Here is a 26,837-nt window from a genome sequence, read left to right as displayed (position 1 = left end):
TTCAGACTTACAACTACACTGCGGAGCATAACTACAGCATCACTTATATATTTTTCAGGACCTTAAGTCATTTGACCATCCCTTATTTGTTTCTACATAATATTTTCAGATGAAAAGAATTCAATCTCGATGGTTCCGACAGTATCAAGCGATACGATTTTGTTTCATTCCGACTCGAAGTCCAAAACGCTTAAGAAACGTTAAGCGACATTCTATTATTGATTTCTAATATCCATAAACACATTCAGAACATTTCGAGAATTGCCCTTTTTCCCGCTAGATCGCTGAAAATATCACACTGTGGGTCGCGTCGCCCGGTTCTGTCCTTCAGCTCTCGACGAAAATGAAGCGGACGAAAGGCCTAATCAAGGTGGCCCGCCGGAAGTTTTAACTGCCTGCGGTCGAAAGATGACGCAGAGTTCCAGGTAATTAGGTTGGTACGGAGTCCTAAGGACAGGAAAGTGGTAGACACGGTTATGGAAACTTGGAAGGTAGACCAGCGGGGGTTGGAGGAAAATGAGACCAGTCGATTAATCCCTCAACGCATCATCTTTCCCGCTAAACTGGCCGTAAATGATCAATTTTCTCCTGTATCACGGTACGTTTAACGTCGAGAGCAACGAGTCTTTTGGAATTCGAATTCTTTTAATGAAAATTTTCAAGTTATAACGATGTATACTAGTATCTTCTATTCTGTAGAAATATTATTCATATAAAACATGTTTACCTCATTTTATTCGGTCATCGTGAACGACTGCACTGATTTCGCGTCCCATTCGAAGGTTTCAAAGTAAGAAAACCACTCCCTCGACAAACATTTTACCGAGGTCTTCGTCATGACTACGCACAGATCTAACAACTCCGTCCACGTATGTGACGAGGATGTGCATCATTGTATTAATCTCTCGTGAACGGTACGACTGCACAAAGAGCTCAGAGCCATGTTAAGGTACTGCCTCAGGTTCGAATCGAGCTTAAAAATCGCGCCAGGGCTCTGTATCGAAAACGTTATCTGGTGGACTGCAGAAAGGACCGTAAGGGTCGGCGGGAACGACGATAGCGGAGCCTAATCCTTCGAAACGGTCGAAATCGTGACATTAAGCGAAACCCTCGGTCGTTTCCAAGCGACGTCGAGACTTCTGACCGGCCATTCGGCTCGAAGATTCCGGTAGTCTGACGTCGAATAGCTAGTGTTACAGAATGTAATGCGTGTACGAGACGGGTAGCACGAGCGACGGGGGGATTTGAGGGCGGCGGGAACCTGGACGGAGAAGGGAGCGAAAAAGGGACGGAGGAAGGAAATCGAGCCGTGCCGGAGGCCGAGTCGGGCGAGCATAGGTGTTAACATTTGCTTTACAGTGATCGCTCTACACCTAGGCAATGGTTTAATACTCGACTCGGCGACGTGCTCGGTCGACACGCGAGAGAAACGCCCGCCATGCTGTGGCGCCTAGTTGCGGGCACCCACGTATGCTTTCGGCTCTAGTCGAGCGTATTCGCGTCCTGGAAGCACGGAATACGTATTTCCGTGGCTCGTTTCGAGCATCCGTTAAACGGTTTAGCGGTTGTCGTGGCCGTTTCGCGCCACCCTCCTCGTCTTGACGAAATTTCAGCCGCGTGCCTCACCGTTGCGATCATTTCCTTCCCACAGGGGTATAAATCATACTTTTCCTTTTTATTTGGATTATTTAACCCTTTGCACTTCTAAGACCACCTGTACTGCCCAGGAATTTGAAGGAATTTTTGAAGGCGTTGTACCAGTGGTCTGTTCCATTATTTATTTCAAACAACAACATAATTTAAATAATCAAATGGTGGACAATATTTCCATTAAACTATTATTATTTCTGTATGATTATGTGTGATTGATACAAATGCAATGAGTTTCTCGTGGCCATTCCATAACTCAGAAATCTTAGAAAAATTATCTTGGAGTTGACCACCTATATGTAGCTAAATTGCTTGGAGCGCAAAGGGTTGATAAATAGTGCTCCTTTTTTAGAGACTGTTCCTTGTAACATGAACAACGTTTATAAAGTTCGAGTACTGCTATTTAAGAGTTTCGTCGTATTCTCGCCAACGTCACGGTCGAATTTTCGTCAGAATGTCCAGCGTCGGGAGGGGGTTAAAAAGAATAGAAAACGGTGGGCCCGCGTCGGTAATTCCAGAGCAATATCGGAGCATTAGCGCTTGCAAAGTTTCTATTTACATACGTTAGTATTAGAGAGCCGTAGGACGTATACTTACACGGGCCATAATGCAGGCCCGTTAAATACTAGAATGACCCGTGGGCTTACAAGCCGCTATGAGATGTTAATACGACCGGTGGCAAACACCGAGGCGACTTCCTCCTTGCTCCTCGGTTCGCTCTCTCCCACTCGCATCCTGTCTCTCTCTCTATTTGTCGCGCACCACCACCAGGCACCGCTCCACCGAGTTTTCCGTTCCATCTCCGTACTTTCCTCGGACACTCGGTGCGAACGAGCGCCTCTTTCTAGCTCCCCTACCCTCGACCGAACGGTCCACGGACACGGTCTTTTATTTTATAGTTATGCAGCGAGGACACATTTACTACGGCCGCGGCGGCGAACGTTTCGTGGTTTCAGCCCGCGACGGCAGGGCTTTTATTGTTTTACGCTTTTTATTCCTGGAACGCGCCACCCTTTAGGCTAGGCGCGCACCGAGCGCAGGGTGGCGCAGGATGGCGCAAGACGCTGTCAACTTTCAGCTAGTAAGTTCCTCGCATTTTTCTCAGCATGCTACTCATCGCGTATTATGGACCGAAACGTAGTCGAGCAACGTGCCGAAATAAAATAGTTGTTGATACTCTGTTTTTGCATGGCAGAGCTGTTGGTTTCTTGGTGCATAGATAAAATTGGTGACCATTACCCTCTATCTCTATTAAACGCATTTGTCTAAATTAAACGGTAAGCTTAATATTTCCAATAAATGTTTCATTATGAATATGTCTATGAATAAACTCAACGCATATATATATATTTATAATGGACAATTTATATTGAAACATCAAACCTAGTATTTAATTTGAACATATATCTTTAATAAACATAGAGGGTACGATTATTTATGGGACCGACTATAAATGCCATGTAATTAATCTCTATATTAGCATAGACATCAAAGTCGCGTTATCGTATATCACTTAAATGTTCGGTTGGGGAAATGTTGAAGAACAAAGTTCTACAGCACTTCTGGAAAACCCTTTCGAACCCCAAATTCGTACTATTCGTGTTTTCTAAAGAGTTACCCCGTTCGTGAAGCTGCCTTAGCTCGGCCACTTGTGGAGATTTCTTCCCTGCGAAGACGTAGCCCAACAACCTCGGCCTGTCTCGGATAATGATGCATAGATATCGAAGGGTTTCGGGGGAGCCTTCCGTATTCCAATTCGCGCGCCGTTCGATGCAGCGATTCTGTCTTTCGGGACGCGGCTCGGGAATATTTACGACAGGCTCGCGTACGCTTAACGCACTCCCAGGCGGTGCCTCGGTTAAAGATAAACAGGGCCCCGTGGTGAAAGGTGCGCGGCCACGAAAAGATCTCCACTTTGTAAGCGTGGTCACGGCTCGCTCGATGTATCCCGATCTACGAACGATGCAATATAATTGTACCTAACTGGAAATCTCATGATAAATACGATCCTTTTGTTGGGGCCGTATAATGCGGCAAGTTTTCCATGTTAAACCCATTGTTGTCACGACACAATGTTTGCTGTACGTCATGCGGCCTATCGAGGGGTTCCCGGTACACGAAGAACGTGCCCGGGCAATTACTTTTACGCGCCATTCTCCGGAACGATCGTTTAAAATTATTAATCGGCCGATAATTTTGCTCGAGCCCGAGAGAGACAGCGAGACGGCGAGACGGGTGAAGAGAGGGCAGACAGTTTCTGTTGGATGTAAGCAATATCGACGATCGGAATCGTAAAGCCAAAGAACAAATGGCGTACTCACTTCGTGTAGAAAGCGCTGTTGCACTCGGAACAGACGAAACTGCGTTTCCGGTTAGACTCGGCCAACCATGCCGACCTGGCCGAGCCGGTGCACTCTTTCTGATGGGCGTTCAGCTCGGCTCTTCTCTTGAAAGACACGAAGCATTTGGAACACGGAAACGGACGCTCGCCGGTGTGACGTGTGATGTGATTCCGCAACGATACTTTCGTGAAGGTCCTCCTGCAAATGGGACAGGAATATTTCGGCTTCGATTTCCCGTCGCTGGTAGAATCTTCGTTATCGTCCCGTACGGTCCCCGAGTGAAGAGCCTTGTGAAAGATGAATTCCGACCGCGAATCCGTTGAGAAACTACAGCTGCGGCATTTCCATTCGTCTTTGACGGCTGCCGTTTTCGTCGCCTTTAATTTGTTATTATCGCGACAGTTGTTCTCCCTCGTGTGTCTCGTCACGTCTTGCGAAAGGGCAAACCGCATCCCGCATTTAGGACATCTGAGGGAACAAACATTACTTATTACAGTGGGAGTTTCGATGACAGTCTTAATCATTGTCGCGCGTTAACGCATCGAAGGGTTGCTCGGAAAATAAAGTTGGAAGGGGATAGTACCATCGCGACAAAGTCAAATTCTCACCACTTTAGGATAAACAGAAAAAATGGTCATTTTCGAACGTCCTCCTTTCTCATTTAATCGAGCGGTATCGTGCAACTGTAATCGATCCAGCTTACCTGTGACAAAGTTCGGGATGACATCGAAGAAGATGGTCCTTGTGCTCCACCAAATTCACCTGCTTCTTCTCGCAATGAGGGCACTCCCGAATCGTGCTCGTCGGCAGACCCTTCTCTTTGCTCTTCCGAGCCTTCACGACTTCCTTGTGACTGGACGTTCGTCGATGCAGGACGGCTTCCCGCGCCGTTGCGAAATTCATCGAGCAAAAGGAGCAGAAATAGGGACCCGACTGATTCGAGTCGTTTGTCTCGTCCTTGTTCTTCGCGACGTGACAAGCCAACTGATGACGCTGAAGGGCCACCAAAGATCGAAAAGTTTGGTGGCACAGATTGCATTCGATTCTCTGCTGATACGCGTCCGTGGCGGTCGAACTCTCCTGGTGACCGGTTTCCCTAGCGTGCAACCGGAGTTGTAAATTGTATCGGAATCGGCGATCGCAACTGCCGCAGGGCAACGCTCGTTGACGACCGATTACCACTGGCACGGAACCCTTCATCATCGCAACCACGTCTCGATGACTCGTACTGGACAAGTGGGAATCCATCGTGTCGTTGTCCTCGCACCAAAACTCGCAAGGAGTGCACTTGTAGCTGCCAGCGATCTGGGAAGAAGGATCGGTCGTAAAGCTGATGATCGCTGTCATAAATTTGCATTAAGAGACTACGAGCTGGGTAGAAACAAAATAACATTCTTCAAGGTGCCGAAATTTCCACCATAAATATCTTTTAATACGCGAATTGAAACAAGAGAGGAATTGCGCCAAAAATAGATTAAAAATAAAATTGACGGACCAAAGTGGTTCGATACATTTCCGATCGCGCTACGTATACATACCTTTTGGAGAGTCTTCGCGTGAAGATCGGAACGCCAATGAAGTAGAAACGATTCCTCCGTGTTGCAATAAAAGCGACACGAGGAACACTGGAAGGGGCACTGCCGAACCACATTCGCCATATTTTCCAGTAAAAAGCGACGCGCTCGTGGCCCGCGAGGATTTACGCCCGCGACGCGGCAGTGATAATGAGAGAGCAAATGCTTGCCCATTTGTGTCCTTCTCACGCGGGTATGGCACATCTCGCAACAGAGGATTTCCTTCTCTCTCCTACGCAAACCCTTCTTTGCTTCCTTTGCCTCGGGCGCTTCCTTCATTACCTGTCAATCAGACGCGCGAATTAGCGCTTCTGTTGAATGAAGACCGTTCGATAGTGGTTATTCGTAGTATCTTCTACAATATATGCCCCTCCATACCAAACAAAAACACGAATCGTAGGGTTGCAGAATCGATCGTGTAGAAAAAGCGTGAGTTCGAATCTCCATGACTTATTTTACCTCTTAGACTCCTACAATGTATTAACTTTAAAAATACTTCTCTGCTCCGCGTAGATTGTACATTGTACGATTAACTTGATTCCATGCACCGAAAAAAAAAAAAAAATCTTGAAGGGTGGCCCAGAAGGGTCGACACGTAATCGTGACTTGTTAGCAATTTCTTGCGCGCCACCGCCACTAAATCATCCTGTTGGATTTAATAATCAACTAAATACCCTCGCCTCGTACATTCTACTCGTCGATTCGAGCAACGACCAGGCACAAAGTCGTGCAGGAAACTGATAAGGTTTCAGTTAGCGGGCAGGTTGTTATCGGGAGTGGGAATTAACACGAACAACGAGCACACTGATTGTTACTTGATTGCGAGTCGACGTCTTTTTTCCTAGGTGCAGGTTCGCGGCACGCGGCAGGCAGAGAACTCCATCGATTTCGCGGATGCTCCTTCTGGCGTGCAAATCGGAGAGAAGATGCCTGTTGTAGACCAATCGAGAGGCGAGCTTCCTGCCGCAAGGACTGCACCAATATCCTGACTCGATATCCGTTTGCGCGCCCGGTACCCATTTCCCTCGCGTGTGTCCTGGCGGTGGTTGGCCGACGTTGCTCTTCGACTCGTACTCCTCGATCTTCTGCAAAAGACGAGGAGCTTCGGTTATTCGAACGATGGCGAACGAATGGGACTGAACGGTCATCTTTTAGGCCTTTACGTCAATGGTGAACATCATGTTCAAAATTTCCATTGAATAGAAGAGGTATAGCGTTTAACTCTTTATAATGAATTTCGTATCTTTATATTAATTTTGTCGATAGAAAGTTCTGGAATAATGTCTGTTTATTTTTCCAATTCTGCCTCTCTTGCGCGACAAAATTTCATGATTAATTGTTGATGATGTGAAGGTCAAACTAAGGTGTAATTTAATTGTATGATATATTATAGAATATATACATTTGTTTTGGGCATTTACAGCCAGCAATGCAATACCTTCCTCATAGTTTAGAAACTGAAAGAATGTAAATTTCGTCTTGGGGAATCAGGCTCTAGCAGGTCGACCACCTGCACTTAAACGTCCTGTACGTAAACGGCACCGTAAAAAGCACTCCCAGAACCATACTTGCGAAGTCTCCGCCGGCCGCCATTTTCCCCCCGTGTAAGTCGGCGGCGGATGTTCTTGATGTTCGTCTTCGGGCTCCACGTCGTCGTCGTGAAGTTGAGACATATTTTGAGGAAGATCCTCCAATTCAGGTTTCCATTTGCCGCCGGTATGTCCATCTGGTGGACATATCCGATCCTCCCCGTCGTCGGACTCCGTATAGGACTCGTCCTCTTCCAAATCCTCCTCCAATATATCGTCGTCCGAGTCCTCGTCTTGCTGGTAATCGAACTCGTATCTGGGTAAGTCTTTATTCTCGTTGTTCGCTGCGAGTTCGGCCAGTATCGTGTCCTCCAGCCAGGTCTGGTGTACGTGCTCGATCCTCTGCGTCTCCTCGTGCCGCTTCCTGTCCGTCTGCTTGGACTCGTTGGACGTCATCAGACCCTCCAAAGAATTTTCCGGCTCGTGCTTAACGGGGAACGCGTTGCCGTCTATGCTAGTCGAGACGTGGGCCATCGTTTGGCTCAATTTGTTTCGACTGCTCGCGGGCTTGCTGGACGTGGAAGGAACGATGTCGGGGAACCCGACCAGAGACGGGATGCAGAGAGGGTCGGTCGGGTCGTCCAGTTCGGATACACCTGGCAGCATGCTGTGCAGTTTCTCTTTCGCCGCGGATTCTTCTCCGTCCACCTGCGTCTTCTGACTCTTCTTCCTTTTCTCTTCCTTCTTGAACTTTCTGCTGTCCTCCAGCATAGCGGCAGACCCACGCCGTGGGTTCGACTTCGCGCTGCTCCGCAGCTCCAACGAGCTGAAGAACGCGTCCGCGTTCAGTATTTCGGGGTAGGTGACGGTGGTAGGCGTCGTGGGCGACACGCGAACCGCTACGTTCTTGTCGTCCGGTTGCCGACATCCGGACTGACGGTGTCGTACGTAGTTCTCGAGACCGTGCACCGTCAGGTGACACTTGATGCAGAAGTGGGTGTCGTCGTCGTCCTCGTAGCTCTCCATGGATCATCGGTTGTTGTTTGCTTCGACTGAAAATACGCGCGTTAATTAGAATGTATATTTCGAAAAGTTGGTTGCCAAAGGTTTTCGAATTTATGTTTAATCGGAGAGCTCAGCGATACGGGTATCTCAGCAAATCACCAGGCATTTAATGATATAGCAAGAAGTGTCGAATGAGAAGAGAGTCAAGTATACCGTTTGCCGTTTTCTATCAAACTTTATAGAAAAAGAGATACAAGATACAAGAGAGAATTGTAAAAATTGAATGCGACCAAAGATTACATTATTCTACGCGAAGATAGCTTCTTAAGGCGACTAGGCAGTCGAATTGCTTCGAAACAACTCTCTAGGAATTAACTTCATAGAATATGCGATTCTTAATTTTTTTCTCTTGCGCGATACATATGAAAAGATTAGGCATGGATTTCCTCGAAATCGACTCTTAAAAGAATTGGCTGATTACGTGAAAGGTTTTTCTAGCAAGCGTCGAAAAGAATTTTCCCCACGCCTCGTGGTCGCGGCGGATAAAAGGACGGTTCCGCGACGGAAGGTCGGTCGTCGAAAGGAAAAAAAGGGTTGTCCTGAACGGAGAACGGAGCGTGTTCGTGAGGGATTGACGGGTCGCGTATGGATTGCGCGCGAGAGGGCAGTGCACCGCGTTAGCGAACCGCACCGGGCAAATTGAAGGTCCGATATTCGCGGAACAGAAGGGAAACAAGTTGACGCTTCGTACGAACTAGGGGTAGGAAGATCGGTCGATGCCGCTTGGCCGTTATTCGGACGACGACACTTCGCCTCCCAGTCCTGGCCGACCCTCCGCCGCCCTCCGTCCTCCCCCAGCCCGTTACCCACCCCTGCTTACTTCCAACCATCCACCGCCGCCCTCCGTCGCCCCTTCTACCCCGACGCCACCGCCGCTGCTCGGCACCCCTCGCCCCTTAGTCGCCCGGACGCCCTCCGCTACCTCTACCCCCGGCCTTGTTGCGCCCTTTCCGTTTCCCCTTTCCGAAGTCTGCGAACCGGCAGCGACCTCGTGGCTCCGTCTCCCTACACCCTGTCTCTCGTCTTTCCTCTCTCCTCTCGCCCTCTCTTGTCTACCTCTCGTCTTATTAAACGGAGAAAACTACCAAATGAGATTTCCATCCGGCTCGAAACACGCTACCGCCACCTCCCGCGACCCGATCGCTTCACGCGCGGATCGTTTACTTTTGACGTGACTCGAAAATTCGATTTGCAACGAGATAGCGGGTCTCGGAAATTATCAGGGAAATCTGGTTCCTTTGACGGACTCTAGTTCCTCGACGTTCCGTTCCTTCGTGCCGGAAGTTGCGCGAAAAGTGTAAAGGAATTAGGAAATATCGGCGCGGATGATCTGGGGCGGTAGCGCTCGAACGCTCAGACTTTGTATGCACGACCTGTCACGAGGTAGAGTTTTTACAATTCGGTGGGGTCACTTGGAGTAGTTTGGATTTGGAATGCGTCAGAGTTGGATGCGTTAATTGGAAATGATTGTGTATTGAAATTTATTGTAATGCGGGGGTTGGGGATGTTCGTACTTCTATTTGATATCTGACTATGCAGACTTTGGTCCAGGGTCTTTGACGTTGTACTGGCTCTTTTCTATACCATTCCTTGCTACAGGAACTTGATCAGAAAGGACCAAGGGTTTGGTTCCTTACTGAAAAATCCTGTCACATATTTCTGGGTGACGTGGCGACCATCGTGTTAATAGTATCCACACTACCACGATGCATATCAACCCCAATTGTCTCAATTCTCTATAGTTCAAACGCTGAAACTGATACTGTTTGCCATTATGATCGTTCCTCTCTTGAACTCTTCAATTACTTATCACCCCGAGTCTAATTTCTCGAAATGCAAGCCAGTCCCGAAATCCTAGATCACGTGGACTCCCTTTCCGTATCACCTTGGCGTGTATATCGACGAAATATCCTGATGGGTCTTCGCACGAGTATCCTCGGATATCAGCATGTCACGCAATCGGAGTGTTTGTTACGACCGGCCAAACAAACACGACCGGAGCTAGACAAACGCGGCCCAATTACACGCGTAGAACGGCCGTGGTAAATTAAATATTTGCTGTGCTGGGGGACAATCGGTCGAGCAGCGATATTAATTGTATCGTCTTGCCGGATACGCGCTGAGCGAGCGCTGACAAAGGTACGAACGATCATCGAGGCAGGCGAAAGAGGACTAAATCGAGTGGACAGATCCCGTCGAGATTTACGAGTGTTCGTAGGAAAAACAAGAAAGCCCGTTAATTGGCCAGCAGGGCCGCGGACAGCGTCGAGACGTCGATACGTCAATATAATATCCAACTCTGACGTATCGCGGCGGAGACTTCCAGCTAACCGATGGTTGCGTTAACGTTGATCGACGATCACCGACGACTAATCCCTTATTACCCGTCGTTGCCACGGAAAAAGCGCAGCGCACCTGCTACCATGGTGACCATCTCGATTTGCAACGAGATAGCGGGGTTGGAAAATTATTGGGGAAAATCTGGAATCTCTGACGGACGCCTGTTCCTTTCTACTCGGTCCCTTTGTGCCAGAAGTTCCATGAAAAGTGCTAGGGAATTGAGAATGATATGAAATCAAATGCTCCATCTTCGTATGCGAGCCTTTACCTTTTTCGATTTAGTAAATGGATTCAGACTTATTCAGACTCAGTATCGACAGATCAGTGAGTGTATTACTTTGAGTCCATTAAAACGAAGCGAGCATTTCGTCCTGGACCTGCTGGTTTTTTAATATCATTTTCGTGTTCCTAAAGCTCTAAACAACAACATCGAGGGACAAAACTCGATTCGCGACTATGAAAAGTAACCAGAAGTTCGCGAGATACGTCGACGCCAGGTCACTTTGCGATTTAGCCGCGGTTACGAGAAGGAAGGAGAACCGCCGAAGGTAGAGGAGGGACGGACGGATACTTGTTGAACGCACGAACTAGACGAATTCCCTCAGTTCCGATGCCACGCGAGGTTAAATTAGCGCCAGAGCATACGCTTCAAGAAAACCGAGTATTATAGGAGCTTTCACCTGCAATGTTTTCAAGTGGCATGCAATGACACGAGGTGGATCGAACTTTCTCGCATTCAGCTTAGTTCCGCCTATAATACCAACATCAACATTGTTTAATACCGTAAGCCTCACTTATTATTAGCGTCGATCATATTAGTGCTTTATTCCTTATAAGCAAAGTTGGGAAAATTTTATTTCGAATAACGAATAAAGAATGACGAATACATCCCTGCGTAAATGGAATTATTAGACGAGTCCTATTGCGATCACAGTGAAGAAAGTTTTGTTTTTACAAGTAAGGACATTTCTAGTCTACTCCAAGAATTGTCTAGCTTCAGAAACACATGTACGATACACGTGTTCTGTGTTAACAAAACACCTCTAGTTACCAAATCCACGATCCTCGATCTCGAAGAGGGATGTCCTCGTCCTCGACAGCACCGATCGGTGTCGCTAATCCGATCAGAATATGGTCGAGGGTTTCGCGTCCCCTTCGCTCCTCCATATCAACCGCAATTAACGATAATCAGCGCTCTGACCCTCGCAGAACTTCACCCGACTGACTACGTCCTTTTCATACCTACCACCTTTTCATTAAAATTAACTGTTGTTCCAAAAATAATAACAAATTTGCCACAACTTGTTTTCAAAATACAAATACCGAAAGCCTGTTTCGAGACAAAAGTTTGGCATTGAAATTTATCTTTGGAACTGTGAAGAGTGTTAGCACGGGTCAGAAATGACCCCTCCGACGGTTAAGGAAAACGATCATCGACAGCGGATCGAAAAGACTGACCGAATCGACGCGACTCGTATTTATTACGATCTCTGCCTCGAATTGCCGGGCAATAACGCGCGAGATTACTGTAGCGCGGAGATCGAGCATCGAAGGACGAAAGGACGCGAAAGGATAAGAGGAAGAAAGCGCAAAGAGGCAAAGAAAAGATTTTTACGAGACTCGTCGAACGAAATTAGACGATCTCGGATCGAAGGCCGTAAGCACCTATGACTCAATCCCCGCCGAGCTTCTTGACCCGCTTCTCCGACTCCCGCGAGACTAAGAACTTTAGGGGTTTGGCCCGCCCCGAAATCGACCGATCCCTTCGAGCAGTAATTTCCACGGATCGTTTGTTTTTATAATAGTTGCAGCGCGTCCGGTCGAATTCGCTGACTTTAGTTTACACGGTGCTCATTTTTAATACTCAAAACAAAATAGCGGATTTAGGATCAAAGACCCTTATATACCAAGTTTCATTCAAATCCAGTCACTTTTCGCATTTAGTCCTCCTGTAATGGATCCGCCATTTTGAATTTCTAAATTTCGAGTTCAGATTTGGATTCAGTGCCCCCAAAAACCCCTACATACCAAGTTTCATTCGAATCGAATCGTTTTTCGATTTTTATCCCGCTTCATTGGATCCACCATTTTTAATTTTTTAATTTTGAGTTCAGATTTGGAATCAGCGATATCAAAAACCCCTGTGTATCAAGTTTCGTCAAAATCGTTCGAAAGGAACGAAATTCTCGTTTTCCACGAAATACTACGTGTTTACGATATTTACTACGTTACTACTTACAACGTGCGTACGCATTTCCCAGAATTTATGTAGGCCACTGGTTCAGTCATTCATATATGTCTATAAAATAGGAAACTTTGAAATGTTATAACTCGGGATAGGATCGTCTGATTTGATTCTACCAAAATGCAAATTAAAGGGTGGAATTTCTACTACTGAAAAGGTAGTTATTATTATTGTTAGATACTTCTAAACAATCGTTTTTTATCATTTTAATATCATAGGGTAAAAAGAAAATTGAGCGTTATGATGTCACAGGACCCCAATGATATAAAGATAGAACATTAAAGATAGAATTAAGAAACACGATCCATGAGCCGAAATGTATAAAATTAGGTATTAATATTAGATACCCCTGTTCATTACTGATTCTGAAACAATGTCCGCTCATTTTTTTCTATTTTACCACTCTTGCGCGACGTAATTTCATGATTAAATTATACATTCCCGCATGACTAGTCCGAACTAATAAGGCATCGAACAAACCTACCCTTGATTTAGTTACTTTTGAAATATCACAAATGTTTACTGCTCTACAAATGCACCCATTACGAATGGTTTCGGTGAAGTTCACCGAGTAAGTTTACGGGATTTTCGCATGAAGTTTTCTTACAAGAGCAACTAATAGCTCCGCAGATTCAACCACTTATCGCGCGTCTGGAACATTGATTCTCTTGCGGAATGTACCATCGCACATTATTTTAAATAACCCTGTATAATCACCTGGAAGATAGCGAATTTTGGCACATTTGGTAGGAATTCGCACTTAGCATTAACGCTAAGAATTATCTTGTTGCATAGTACGGCTAACAAGTAATTTCTCGTTTAAAAGGTTAAGTAACATTGGATGCTTAACGTTCTTATAAATTTAATTTGATACTCTTTCTTTGGACCCATGCCACTTTGACACACGGTGGATCGTATTATACGTTGACACCGAGGAAGCATCAGTAATTGCCACGCGAATTACGAAACGCGTTTTCGGAACGCGTGGATGGAAAAAATGCTAGGTATCGCGAGATTCTTGTAGGTGCGTAGTCGGGCCTTCGCGAATCGAAGGGTCTGAAAAGCGTTAGGAAGGCGAGGTAGCCACGGGGCGAGCGTCCGAGATAGGTAGAGCGCAAAGAGGTGGAGGACGGTCTAGCAGGGAGATGGACCGAAGGTAGACGCAGGGGATGCAAGGTCCGGGGAATATTGAGCCGCTCCGTTAATGTTTATAACGACGTTAGACGTTGGTGTCCCCGGCATCGCGTGTGTAGGTGTGTGTAGGTGCCACGGGATAGCTAGGTGGCTTCGCCTACCCTCTAGCGTAGCCTCTGCTTCCTCCCTTCTCACCCTTTACATCTACGTCTCTCATTCCCCCTTATTATCCCTCGCGCTCGGCCTTTAGGTTCCGTCCTTTCGTATCTTCTCCTTTTCCTTCTCGTTCTCTCTTTCCGCGGGTTGCTCGTCCCCGTGCTCGCGATACTCTCATCCCTTTCCGTTCCGCCGTCTGTTTCTGTCCTTCGCTCTCTTTCCGAGCGGTGGCACACAACGGTAGTAGTAACAACGGTAGCAGCGGAGGCAGAGGCAGAGGCAGAGGCAGAAGCAACGGCAGGACAGGAACTGACATAAGCGCACGAGTGTGTATGTAGAGCACGTACTCGGGGGCTCTCCAGTTCGACGGAGTAGGTGGAGGGCGGGTGGTGTGGGTGGTCGTGGGGACCTCTCGGTCGGGAGTATGGGTTGTGGGTGGGTGGACGGGTGGATATAGCGCGGAGGGTGAGTATGTCGGTGGGTCGAGGAAGAGGAGAAGGGGAGGGCTGCATCCTAGCAATGGGACGAGGGAGCCTCTGTCTAATCGATGCCGCGGCGGTGCGCGCTCGCCCCGCTGGCTATTACGCACCTTAATGTCCTTTTCCCTCGCCTCCTCCCCGCGCCAACCACCCTCGCCTCTTCCTCCTCTTCCACCTTCGACGCCCGCTATCCCCTCGACTGCTTCGCTCGCCTTTGCCACCTTCCTCGTCTCGCACGCCTTTCTTCCTTTTCGGCCTCTCTTTCTTCCCACGAGCCACCGCCGCCCTCCTTTTCTCCTTTCCGCCGCCTTCCACTCGGCCACGGCTTCCCTCTTTCTCCAGCTACCTCGTTCACTCGAACACCGAGAGGCGGCCATGACACGTGTCAATCTACCGCAGACGCCCGATCGATACCGACGGACCTCGGCTTCTCTCTGCGCTCCTCCACCTCTTTCTTCGCCCTATCGTCGACAACCACCCCCATCCTCGTCCACCTAACCACCCCATACCACTCCGTCCCGACACCCCTGGCCACCCACAACCCCTCTCCTCGCGACCCCTTACGACCAAGCGCCGCACACCCTACACCGAACCTTCTACGAATGCTGCCGCTGCTATACGCATTCACGCCAACCCTCGACCCATACTCGACTACCAGACCCGAAACAATCGCGCCTATTCGAACTCCGAAGGAGATTTCGTTTTAGAGCCTCCACCGTCGACGTACGACGGATTGAATCGCCTCGCGGAACCGTCTTTCAACGCTTCCAGCTCCATCACCCGTCACGAACTCGTCCTCCAGAGTCCTTCCAAGTTTTTCCATCCTGGACCGTCTTCGTCCCACGATCTAACCCAGCATGAAATTTCGATGTAGGGACGGAATCAAAAATTTCACCGGTCCGATGTTCTCCAGATGTTTCAAACAGGCTTGTTTTCAAACAGTTGGGGTATATTATGAGCCTTGTTGACGTTGGAAGAAAGTTTAATCGGAAGGTCAGCTCGTGATATTCCTGCGTAGTGTTACGTTTTAGACGCACTCTCCCTTTCGCAGATTTCCTACCTAAACCAAGGCTGTACAGAAGATATCGGAACGAAATTTTTTAGTGCCAATACAATCAGTCGTTTCTTTTAATACACCAATGTCCATGCCAACTCAACACATGCGTATCAGAAATTTTTCCAAATTTTCGTCGATACGCTAATGACGTGTACAATTTTTAAGTGATACAACGAATTAGTCTAAATACAACATGGACCAACGATGGTCGAAACATTTGGAAGTCACTTGAGCGGTGGTTTGGCGGATCTACGCCCGATAACCGTACCGACGAGCTTGCCTCCGTCTCTTTAGCGTCGCTGCAACTTTTTCCAATGCGGACCACCTTCGCCACGATTCAATAGAATTCCAATGGTAAACTTTCACATAAAATCGTTCTCCAAACAATGTTCTCATAATCCGCTGAATCTTCGTATTTTTTTACTGGATGAATCATACCACGATCTTGACACATTCAGGTCTTGGTGTCTAGAAAATGAGTTGGCAGTCGATATAGATGAATGTGACGTAAAGAAGCGTAGGAAGAGAAGTATATTTTGCATCTTTTTCTGTAGAATTGATGGTGAGGTGTCATCGACAAGATGATTCCGAAGTATAGAAGTAGCTTTCACACGAATTATGATGTTATCTTTCATCTGTCACCTCCTCCAAACATTAATCCTCCCCTCGCCACTCCGAAAAGGAAGGATGGAATCCGGAACAACATAATTTCATAATTAGGTACCTATGCCGAGATATGAAAAAGAAAAAGAAAGAAAATTTCAAAAATCTGAATTTTACTTAACTATATTTAACTACATCCATCGTATCTGCTCAACTTTTTTTGCTAATGTATAATATACAATGTAATTTATAATTCAATTGCTATAATGTACAATATTTATAACACGTTTACTCATCGACCAAATAAATAAAAGGCGTACGACGAAGCAGCGTTGACGCCTGTGTCAAAGACAAATAATTTATCTCGACGGATATGGCGCTGCTATATGCTGCGCGTAATATAGCCTAATAAAACGAAAGGTATATCGTCGCGGAATTTATGTTTCTACGCGTGTACTCGCCGTTGCGAAAATGTGTCGCGTAAAGTGCGAACGCGTGACTTACTTCTGCAACGACGACTGGACTCGCGACCACCAAAATTGTTATACGACTTTGACCTGCATCGTTAACCGTCGACCGTGATTTTTACAATTTTCACACTGTCTTGAGGCTAATAGGGACAGTAGACGCGACGATTTATTAGGCTGAACGGAAGTAAGGTACACGTGTTGATGTCTTGTTGGAATATTCTTATAAACCTTGCATGTCAAGGATTCGCTCGGTTTCATCCTGTTCTTTTTAATTAAAAAGTACATGTAGATTGTTATAAAATAATTACTACATTGTTGTAATTTAGCGAAGAAAGGAGGGCTGAATATTTCAAAACTTTTTAGAAATATTTTGTTCGCTAAGATTTCGACGAATAAGAAGAAAATGTTTGGAACGACCTCGTTGGCTATTAATACCTTACTCGCGGTTGCGTTTTAATTATTCATTTCGAGATTATAAGTATACGTTTTAACCTTTCATAGAATACGACCTCTTTTGTTGAATAATTCCTTGTACCCTTTTGTAGGATTTAAATATTCTGTACATATCGTTTTAAATATCATACATTATGAAGAACGAGATTGGTGACATAGCATACAAAATCTATTATTGTACCTACCAACCAGAAACAGTTCAACAATTCCACGAATAGTACACCTTTTCATTAATAACATGTCATTTTATCCATATCTTCTCGTCGTGTGAATACGCTACCATTTCGTCATTATCTACATACTTACATACACTTACAGAGAAAGAACATCTACTTTGTTCGCATTATAATACACTAGTTTCATAATAACAAAAAATATTCCCTAACCCATTCACTGGCAACTACGAGATGTCTCGCAGTTCAAATTCATTGCAATTACTCAAAGGATAAGTTTATACAGGAGTTTATACAAGTTTATGCAAGATCTGTATTAAATCTTGACGCCCAAGGCAAAATGCTTTAAACTTTCCTGGCAGCGAACGGGTTAAATAACAACCAACTGATCAAGATATACTGTTACAGATTTTTTTTTTTATTTAATTAAGCAATTACAATCCTCATACAGAATTATAAGTTGTTACAGTGTCATGGCTTGTAACTTTCAATTACTTACAGTCTAGAATTTAGTATTTACTGTGATTACAATATGCGAGTCTATATTTAGCTAATTAAATCTACTGAAAAGTTCCAATGGGTTCTATCTTTTCAGTCTACGTGCGCGAGATACTGGTACAGATATTAAAGTATGATATGTTCTCACAATCATTTCAGTTTAAATTCATTTTACCTTAACTACAAAAAGTTCACCGAATGGTTACAAAATTATCTGGAACTGCTAGTTCGTTCTAGCGAAGAAGCGATCGAACGCAAAGGTTCGAGCATGTGAGAGCCAGCTCATCGAATGAAATATAATATGCCCCTATTGGTTCCTTAACTCGAAATCTGTATAAATTATTGCAACGAGTAATCGTTACGTCTGCGGCTTCCATAACAGGTTCGCAGGATCTGACAGCTATGGAGCGGGGAACGTTCGTCGGCGAATCCCCGACGCTTTCGATATCCGATAATTCTCGGATCGCGCCAAAAACATTTCGTTACGTTAGAAACCCGCGAAGTTTATCGGGGTCGTAAAGTTTCAACGGGCGCGAAAATATGCGAGCGGTACGAGGAAAGAACGTTAAAGTACGGGCGCGCCGCGCCCCGCGACGCCAGACGTTGATGGTTTAGATCGGAGATACCGGCTGATGTATCCTTCGCTAGAAATATAATGCATCGGTAACCGTGGACTTTGATCGTTATGAAAAAAAGCAGGTTCAGGGAACGCGCGATGCGGTCGTAATTCGATAAACCGTGGGGGTTCGTCTGCGATTCGTCCGCGTTCAAACATCCAAGGAGCTTCTTTTCAAACAAGTACGGAGCGGCGGACATCCCATCCGGCGCCGAATTCTAATCGTCGACTGCCTACCGAAACTATTTTCGAAATCGCGGAGGCTACGTTACGGAGCAGGGCTCCCTACGTTGTTTATTTCCATTGATGAATTTATTAATGACTTTTTTTGTATCCAAGAGGGGTTCGAAGAAGGGAGCTTGTTTTGTAGAGAAAGGCGTAACCGAAGTGTACTCGTTGTTTAGGAGTATTTTAATCGACGCAATGACTATAATAATTTACATGTATCTTGCATATAAAATATGCATTTGCGTAAACAATAACGGTTACGCCTAAAAGTGTGAGACTATTTTATGACAACATAATTGCATCACAAAAAGACCTTCTCTTGATTTCATATAAACCATTTCAGCGTCCATCTGCCTTCTGTCTTTCAAAGACATCTGATGTACCGTCGAGAGGCACTTGAGAGGTACCGTTTGACATGTTCGTCGATTCCGCATACTTCATTGCTGCCAGTCGAAGTCGCTCGGAACGGCTCCGTTCCGGGAAAAGGGTCGAAAGCGATTAACCGTCGAAACACGTTCGTTCCTTGATCGAGGGAAATAGAATGGGCGACCGATGAAAAAATAAATGCAAAAGCCGCGGCACCGTACAGCTGCAGACGCAATTCAATTCGACAGCGAACGAGAAATATTTAACAAAAGCCAATCGATGCTCGAAAAACTATTTTGTATACGCGATTTTTCACTACGAATTTATGGGGATACGAACGCGGGAAACGAAACGTCGATAGTGGATCTATTTTCAAGCGTCTGCATTTCACCGGTATCCGCCGTAACCAAATGTTGCGCGGCTTACCTTACGATCGGTTGGTGTTTATCCAGGACGTGATTTCACGAAGCACGAACGTCGGTTAAAGAATTTCTTTCGGTTCAAGTGTACGGAACTTGGAAAGGTGTCTGTTTCTTTCCCGTGCATGTTCTTCGGCAAGCATTATTTTCAGAAAAAACGTAGATAGGAGTAATTCTCCTCGATTAAACCCTCTTAATGAGGTAAAATTGGTAGAAATTAGACTAATTCGACTAAAGACTTATTCGAACAACTGTTCGATGGAAGAAACGCGACAAACAAATCATTACTAATCGGTACTTTCACTTGTCATCAATTTTCCAAACTGGTTCATCTTTGGATATAGAAATATAGAAATATAGAAATATCGTGCTCCGGCCTATCCTTTCATACGTAGAAAAATAATGATGGGACCAATTTTAGGATAGATCGTAAAACGATCGTCAGAAATGTTCGATGGTTACTGTGACAACGTTGCCTTACGGTAAACGACAAGCGTGTATTTTTGGCGGATGTATAAGCAAATTCTGGAAGGTCCCAGAGTCGTCGTATGTAAGATCGATGGTGCCACCGCAATAGATAGCCGGGAAAAGCGGTGTGCTGTACTTTATTTTACGAGCTGCACTTATTTCGGGTCCCGCGGGGGAGCTGACGGTACAAAACGAGCAAACGTACATAGTGGACTTGTGCACTGACCCACATTGTCGTTGCATAACGGGACGTCTTTCGAAATATTCGCAAGTTTAGTGCCTCCGGTCTCGTCCGCCGACGACGGGAACGCTCGTAAAAGGAACCCCCGCAGTCACCGAGAGACACAAACGCAACTGACGCGTACCACGCGCGCGCCCGCCAACGTTTTTCGATTCTTTTAACTCTCCCCGAGGCTCTTCTTTCCTGGAAAAAAGTTATTTTCCGACGATGTTTCCCCAGTTGCGCCGCAAAAAAAAAAAGGATAGGACATTTATTGTAGAATTCATGAATTGATTTTACCTACACTCTATTCCCGAGGAAAAATGGTTTCGACGGTTAGAAGAATTAATTATTATTTATCAGTCAACAGACACGGTACGAAATTTACTGCGAAAAGTGACGAATTAAATTCGCATGGTGGTTTGGTAATAAGAAGGATTCGTTATTCTCTACTCAATTTTTTACTTCACATTCATGGTATCGAAATAAAGTTATATAAAGTATATAAACTTTGAAATCGACCGATCAACTAATTTTTTATTTGAATAGAAAAAATTACCAAATGTATTTTGAAACATGTCTAGAATATTCTCAAAGTTACACGAGACTCGCATAAATTCTCCTCTATAAAAAAAAATATCCGAAGAAATACTTGATACTTGGCCTCCCAATGTGGCTTCCCCATCCATAAGTGGTTTCCATTATAAATTGGAGTCTGGCCTGCATTAATGACATCTGCGTGTTAATAACAACAATAACTTCCTCCCGACTACCGAAACGCGTCTGGCAGAAATTCGTTTTCTCCGATGCATAACCCCGGGAATCGTTCGAAATTCTGGCGGAACCTTTGCGGTGGAACGACACTCGATGGCGCATCGCGATAAGTTGGAATCATCTTTAACGTGGATTCTAGAAAAGAGGAGAAGATCCAGCTCCCGGCAAAACCACTCGATGGGAACGTCACCTAATAAACGATCTCGTAAACGTCGGGCCGCGAATGTCGCCGGCGTTGAATTGGCCTGACGCGCGTAGAAACGACACGATCGCTTCGCGACCCCAGAACAAAAACGGCACCGCAATCGTCGAAATAAAATACTCTTTATGACAGTCGCCGCCGCCGCTCCGAATCCCCCCAGCACCATTGGCGTAAAACTCGAGCGTGACGAGATCGCCACGGATACGACGGAGCTTCACGAAGAAATTCCTTTCAAAGGAGACGTTTCCAACATCGACGATACGTGCTAACCAAATTGAAAGGGGAACGGTGCGAAATGAGTATCGTTGCACCGATTAGGACCGCGGTTCCTTTTTACGCCAGGTACTAGGATCTATGAGCAACGATCGGTTGTGTCGGGAAGGTGTCGACAGTTCCCACGTCGTTTCGCAAAATTATTTGCACAGGTACGACATGTTATAAAAAGATTGAGTTCGTGTAAATTGAGTAGTGGAAGCGTACGAGGATCTTGACGGAAACAAAATAAAAATTTGCAGAACGCAAGCATGAACGTGATATATAGATGAATGTGTATAAGAATAATGTTTGAGAAGAAACTCAAACATTACAAATAAATATGGTAAAATATGAACATTAAGAGGTGTACAGATATGTAAATGATGTTCACTGTTTATATGCTTGTTAATTTCACTTAATTGCGTCTATTCAATTATGTTTATTTCATCGTATTATTGTGGATTTAACTATTTTCTTTCTACCTGAAGATGAACGAATGCCTTGATAGGTCGCCGTTCCCTATCCGTGGGTTAGGCCTTTTTCACACTATCGCTTTCTAGGGGCCCGTTAACGGAATGCCATTGGAGCGAATGAGTGGGCTGGTTGAAATCTTAAATTTAGAATAATGATGCATAATTAACATGTTCGCTGTCCCATTGGTATGCGTGACTCATCGACTCTCACGAGAGACTAAAATCGCATATGTAACGACGACGATTTTCCGTTTCATCGACAATTATAAAAAAAAAATATATATTTTTTAGATATTTCTAAGATTCCAGAGAATAAATTCTAACTTCATTTTATAAATTGTAAAATTTATTCTCTGGAATCTTTCTTTTTTATTTGATACAAAATGTGCACACAAAATAAACGAAAAATAACAAAATAGAAACGAAATAAACTAAACGCAGCTTAGCCGCCTGTTACTTGCAGCATGCAAAACACAATTATATTTCTACAACTCATTCTTTAATCGAAGCGATGCCGTTTATTAACGAGCGAGTAGATCATAGGTATAATTCAGCATTAATCAACCACGTCACTCGTAAATTAAAAGGATAAACAAAGTGCAAGTGGATTTTAAAACTAAAACGTGTTTGCTCGCCGACGTCCCACAGCCCACTGAGCTATCCAATCCGATGAATCATAGCCGCGTCTGAACGAATCAACTACTATCCATTGGACTATACAAATTGAATCATTTATTTCAACGATCCGATAACAGACGTTCCAGAAGCCGATCTGGTAGCGCGTCGGTAACGGATCAATGTTTTTCAACAAAAACACACGGACGCGTTTTAATCGATGCTTCTTTGAACTTTGTGCGGCAGATTCACCGCGCGGTGTGACCTTACAGGAGCCATAAACATGACAATTTATTGCACGATAGTTATACGACAGCGTAACACTGCCATTTAAGACGCGTCGTACGACAGGTTATACAACAGCTGCGCGCACTTTATGGTTAATTATATTGTTCAATAAATAAATCACAATTAGTTTCTTAATCGACTCGAGCATTTTATTTCATCTATTCGATCTGTAATAACGTCTTCGATGCAAACGTCATCCTCGGCAAATGTTATGGATCGAATAGCTCGAAGAAATGCTTGAGTGATTGACAAATAAACAAAAACATTTTTACGCGAATCCAGAGGACATATTTATATAGCTGGGACGATCCTCGTCAACCATGGTCAAACTCATCGACGAAAGACAAAGTACGGTAGTGTTAGCACCGTGGGCAAACTTCTTTTCGAGATAAAATGCTGAAGTACCGAATAGAAGGTAAACGATACTTTATCCGTTACTCTCCGTGTACAAAAATAACGATACGAAGAGACGTGACTCGATCGACATTGATCCACTGTCGATCCACTATTCTATTATTCGATCAAAATTGAACTGATCGCTGGCAGTGGGTAAGCCGCTGTGCCGGCGCTAGTGAAGCACGAAGGGTTCGATTGGGGGTATCGAGGCTCGGTGGCGCGAGTTCGGTGAAACTTGTGAAAAAAGTGGAGAGCAAAAGGTTTCCACGGGACCGTTAATATCTGAGCAGGCGAAATATAACAGGGCGAGGGGAGGAGATTTCACGAAGGACGAACGGTGAGCTGGCAGTAAATCGGGCGTCGGTGCAGTTTTAATTGACAGGAATGTTTAGCGGTAATGAACGCAAGGTGGAAGGAGCCGGATAAGTACGAGGTAGGAGTAGAACAGCCACGGCGACCACGATGCCAACGCCAACGACAACGGGCGACCGACAACGGTAGCGGCGGCGGCGGCGGCGGCGGTGGCAGCATCGGTAGCAGCTACGGCAGAAGAGGAACAGCGCAGCTCCGGGGCCGCGACTAGATAGAGACACACCGGCAAAAGCATAAACATCCGAGCGGCGGGCCAGTGGTGGTGGCGGCGGCGGCGGTGGCGTCAGTGGCGGCAGTGGTGGCGGAGGCAGCAGCGACGGCGGGGGCAGCGCGCACGTTCCACACCGTGGGCGTCGCCATCGAGTTCCTACCACGACGGCAGGGGTGTTCTATGACGCTATAGATCATGCGGGCTCCGCCTGGTAGGCGGGCACAACCTGGTAGTTGGTACGCCGGTGCTCTTTTCCCCTCGGCTCCTCCAGCCTTGCCAGCGCCGCCGACGGTGCCCGCCAAAACGAGCTCCGGCTCACCGACTACCCACGGTGGACTGACCAACTCGTATCCTTCGACCTCCATCCGATTTATTTCCGACTCGAATCTCCGGCCCGAATTATCGTAAAGCAGTCTGCCGCGCTGACGCCCCCTTCCACGAGCACCCAAGACGAATAGAAAAGTCCCCCGAGCTCGATGTTTTCGAAACGCTCGCCGATCCCCCTCCAATTTTCGTTAAGCCAAAACGAGCTTGTCTTTCGTTTTATGGGGGAAACGGTTCTCTTGTTGCAACAATCTCCGTGCAAACCGCTCGCTTTGTGTACGTATCTTTATTTATTTTTTTTCAGATGCTCCGAAATGTCGTTGCTTCGTTCGTCGTAATGTTCGTGTGACTATCGCAGATGTGAAACGAACTTACGGTTTTGAAAGGAGACGACGCGTGGCGATCGAAGAAATCGTGTCGAGTTTGCGTACTTGAAAGATATTTGTGACTGCGGGGTTGATTGTCCTCCCGACTTAGGTCAAATAGGGTTAAATTCACCCTTGCGACCGATGGAGCTCTTTCAGTGTAGCGATTTTCCCGGTGACCAAACTGGTTAGACGGGTTAAGCACCGCCCATGATTTCTCATCGAGAACCAATAAGAAGCAGTGAAACGTTGCTCTGACTGTTTTGTGGGATCGCTCAACCATCACGTAAACAGTTGACTTAACAGCTGAGTCCCTGAAAACGCTTTCGAAAGCGATTCCTACATTTTCAAACCAAAACTGTATCGAAACAATTACTTCGCAACTCGTTTAGTATTTATCCTCAGAAACTTGAGAAATATTGATTCTTTTCTTTCTCGTCAAAACTGTAATTAATCTCATTTCGAAGTATATAGAATTATTGCATTCACGTCGATTTTTCAAAGATAACCGTTCGCATTCCTTACTTCGATTCGTATTATTAGAGAAGCTGAATTCATAGGAGTTCAGAGGATATATTTCAGTAAAGGAAATAAAAAAAATTAAACAAAACGTTGCGTGTATTATTTTCTTCTGCCGTTTCTCTATTTTGTATTTCGCTTGCTCTTTTATTCGTAACTTCCTGTTTTCGCTCGTATCCTTTGATTATACCTCACGATCAGCTACGATTTCTAGATCAATATCGTACTTTTTTCTTCTTGTGAATATTGGTAACTTTCCCGTAGATACATAAATCAAATAAAAAAAGTGACAAGTTTGAGCACCGAAGGCAACGCAAGAAGCGGAACCTTGCTTTGGAGCGAAGATAATCATCGAATAAATCGGAGTGAAACAGCGATTACTTATTAATTATTTTTGTTATAATCGCGGACTCCAATTATAAATCGATAAATTGTAACCTTTCGGAGCAAATCGTGTCTAATTATTTATTCCGGGATCGACTTTATGGACGTGCGGAATCTGCGCGATCGGAAGATTCTTGAATTCATGATAAATATCATCTCTGATATTTCTTAACCTTAATATAATACTTTTTTTATATCAGGTCGAGTAAATTATATTAGCAGAGATTATTTGTCACTGCTTGATCACGATTACGAACTACTCAGTAATCATTGGATTTCGTCGAAATGTTTCGAATCAGACATCGAAACTCTTTGGCACTCCTGCAAATCGTTTATCGCGTAATTCAGCGAGAAGAGTTCCTAGGTTCGAGTCGAAGCAGGATGGAAATAGAGTAGCGGGATCGATCGATTCTTCGGAAAGATACGTTTCGTTATCGAGTAACGATCGCAATCACGGATACGACGTAGACTACGAGTGGACCGTTACTTGGTTCAACTTGGAGGAGAATCGGATCGCGAACCTCAAGATCGCATTTCCTAAGATCCAACTTATCTTACACCGTATACGTTTGCGATACGCGGATTAAAATAATTCGTGTAAATGTAAAAAAAATAATTTACAGAACGTTCGTCTTGAATGTTAATAAAGAATATCTCTGGATCTCACGAAGTAATCGTGTTTTATATTTTATTCAATTTGGAAATCGATGTAGACTTATATATATAAAAAAAAATATACATGTTGAATTGAGAAACCTCCTTCTTTTCGAAGTTGGTTAAAAAGACTTAACTTAAACTTTGGTTCGACCCGCCTCTATAGGACGTAATAACGTCCCCTTGTTGAGCATTCAGAAGCGTAATACCTCTGAATCGCATAATAAACTACTATCTCTGTATCAAGCAATCAACCACTAGTTAACATAGAAGTAGACATCGAGAGTTCCTCAAGTGAAACATTCGAAGCCTGAGAAAAGTTGCGACAACGAGACCGTAGCTCCGCTGCAAGTTTTGAGGTTAACTTCCAATTTCGCTCGATATCGAATCGATTACGCGCTGGACCGAGCGAACAACGATACTTGGCGTATTTGGATAGTAGACGAGTTCGATGGTGCACTTACCCAAGCTGGCTGGACGTTCGTTGGCCTTACAGAGACGAAAGTATCGAGAAACTCGTAGATACAGCTTCGCGACGCCGTAATACGGTCGAACGATATCGCCAGGCGGCAGCGCCTCTCGCGGCAGAGCTCAGAGTTAATCGAACGCTGGGATTCCCCCTTCTCGTCAGATGACGCTGGGCCGATATAGTTAGGGGCCCCGCCCCCTTTTTCGACCACCTCTTGCGTTCTCGAGTCCAGCGTCAGTCCCTCGGACCCGTCCACGAACTTTCGTCGTATTTTTTCGGCCTGGTCGTGCGTCGCGCTCCATTTTGTGATGGACAAAGTATAAAAAAATGTTGAATAAGATAAAGAAGAACCGTCGTCGAGATACTGAACCGTTGATTCGTGATTCGTTGGATAAAAGTTGCAGTCTGAGTTATACGATCGAGTTGAGACACGTAGCAAAAGTACTGGCTC

The 26,837-nt window shown here is 45.3% G+C and overlaps 1 protein-coding gene across 1 annotated transcript in view; it reads right to left on the bottom strand.

Moving 5' to 3' along the window:
- Positions 1-26,464, bottom strand: part of LOC128894429 (zinc finger protein 729-like) — a 49,264-nt gene extending 22,800 nt beyond the window's left edge. The window contains exons 1-6 of the mRNA XM_054156159.1: positions 26,382-26,464; positions 7,135-8,147; positions 6,382-6,651; positions 5,531-5,848; positions 4,696-5,297; positions 3,972-4,460 (exon numbers count right to left, since the gene is read on the bottom strand). Of these exons, the coding sequence (XP_054012134.1) occupies positions 3,972-4,460; positions 4,696-5,297; positions 5,531-5,848; positions 6,382-6,651; positions 7,135-8,121 (2,666 nt within the window). The 5' untranslated portion in view covers positions 8,122-8,147; positions 26,382-26,464. The remainder of the gene's footprint in view (positions 1-3,971; positions 4,461-4,695; positions 5,298-5,530; positions 5,849-6,381; positions 6,652-7,134; positions 8,148-26,381) is intronic.
- Between the last annotated feature and the right edge of the window lie 373 nt (positions 26,465-26,837).

Source organism: Hylaeus anthracinus, unplaced genomic scaffold (assembly GCF_026225885.1).
Source record: "Hylaeus anthracinus isolate JK02 unplaced genomic scaffold, UHH_iyHylAnth1.0_haploid 0, whole genome shotgun sequence".
NCBI lineage: Eukaryota > Metazoa > Arthropoda > Insecta > Hymenoptera > Colletidae > Hylaeus > Hylaeus anthracinus.
This window is presented reverse-complemented; position numbering and strand designations above follow the sequence as displayed.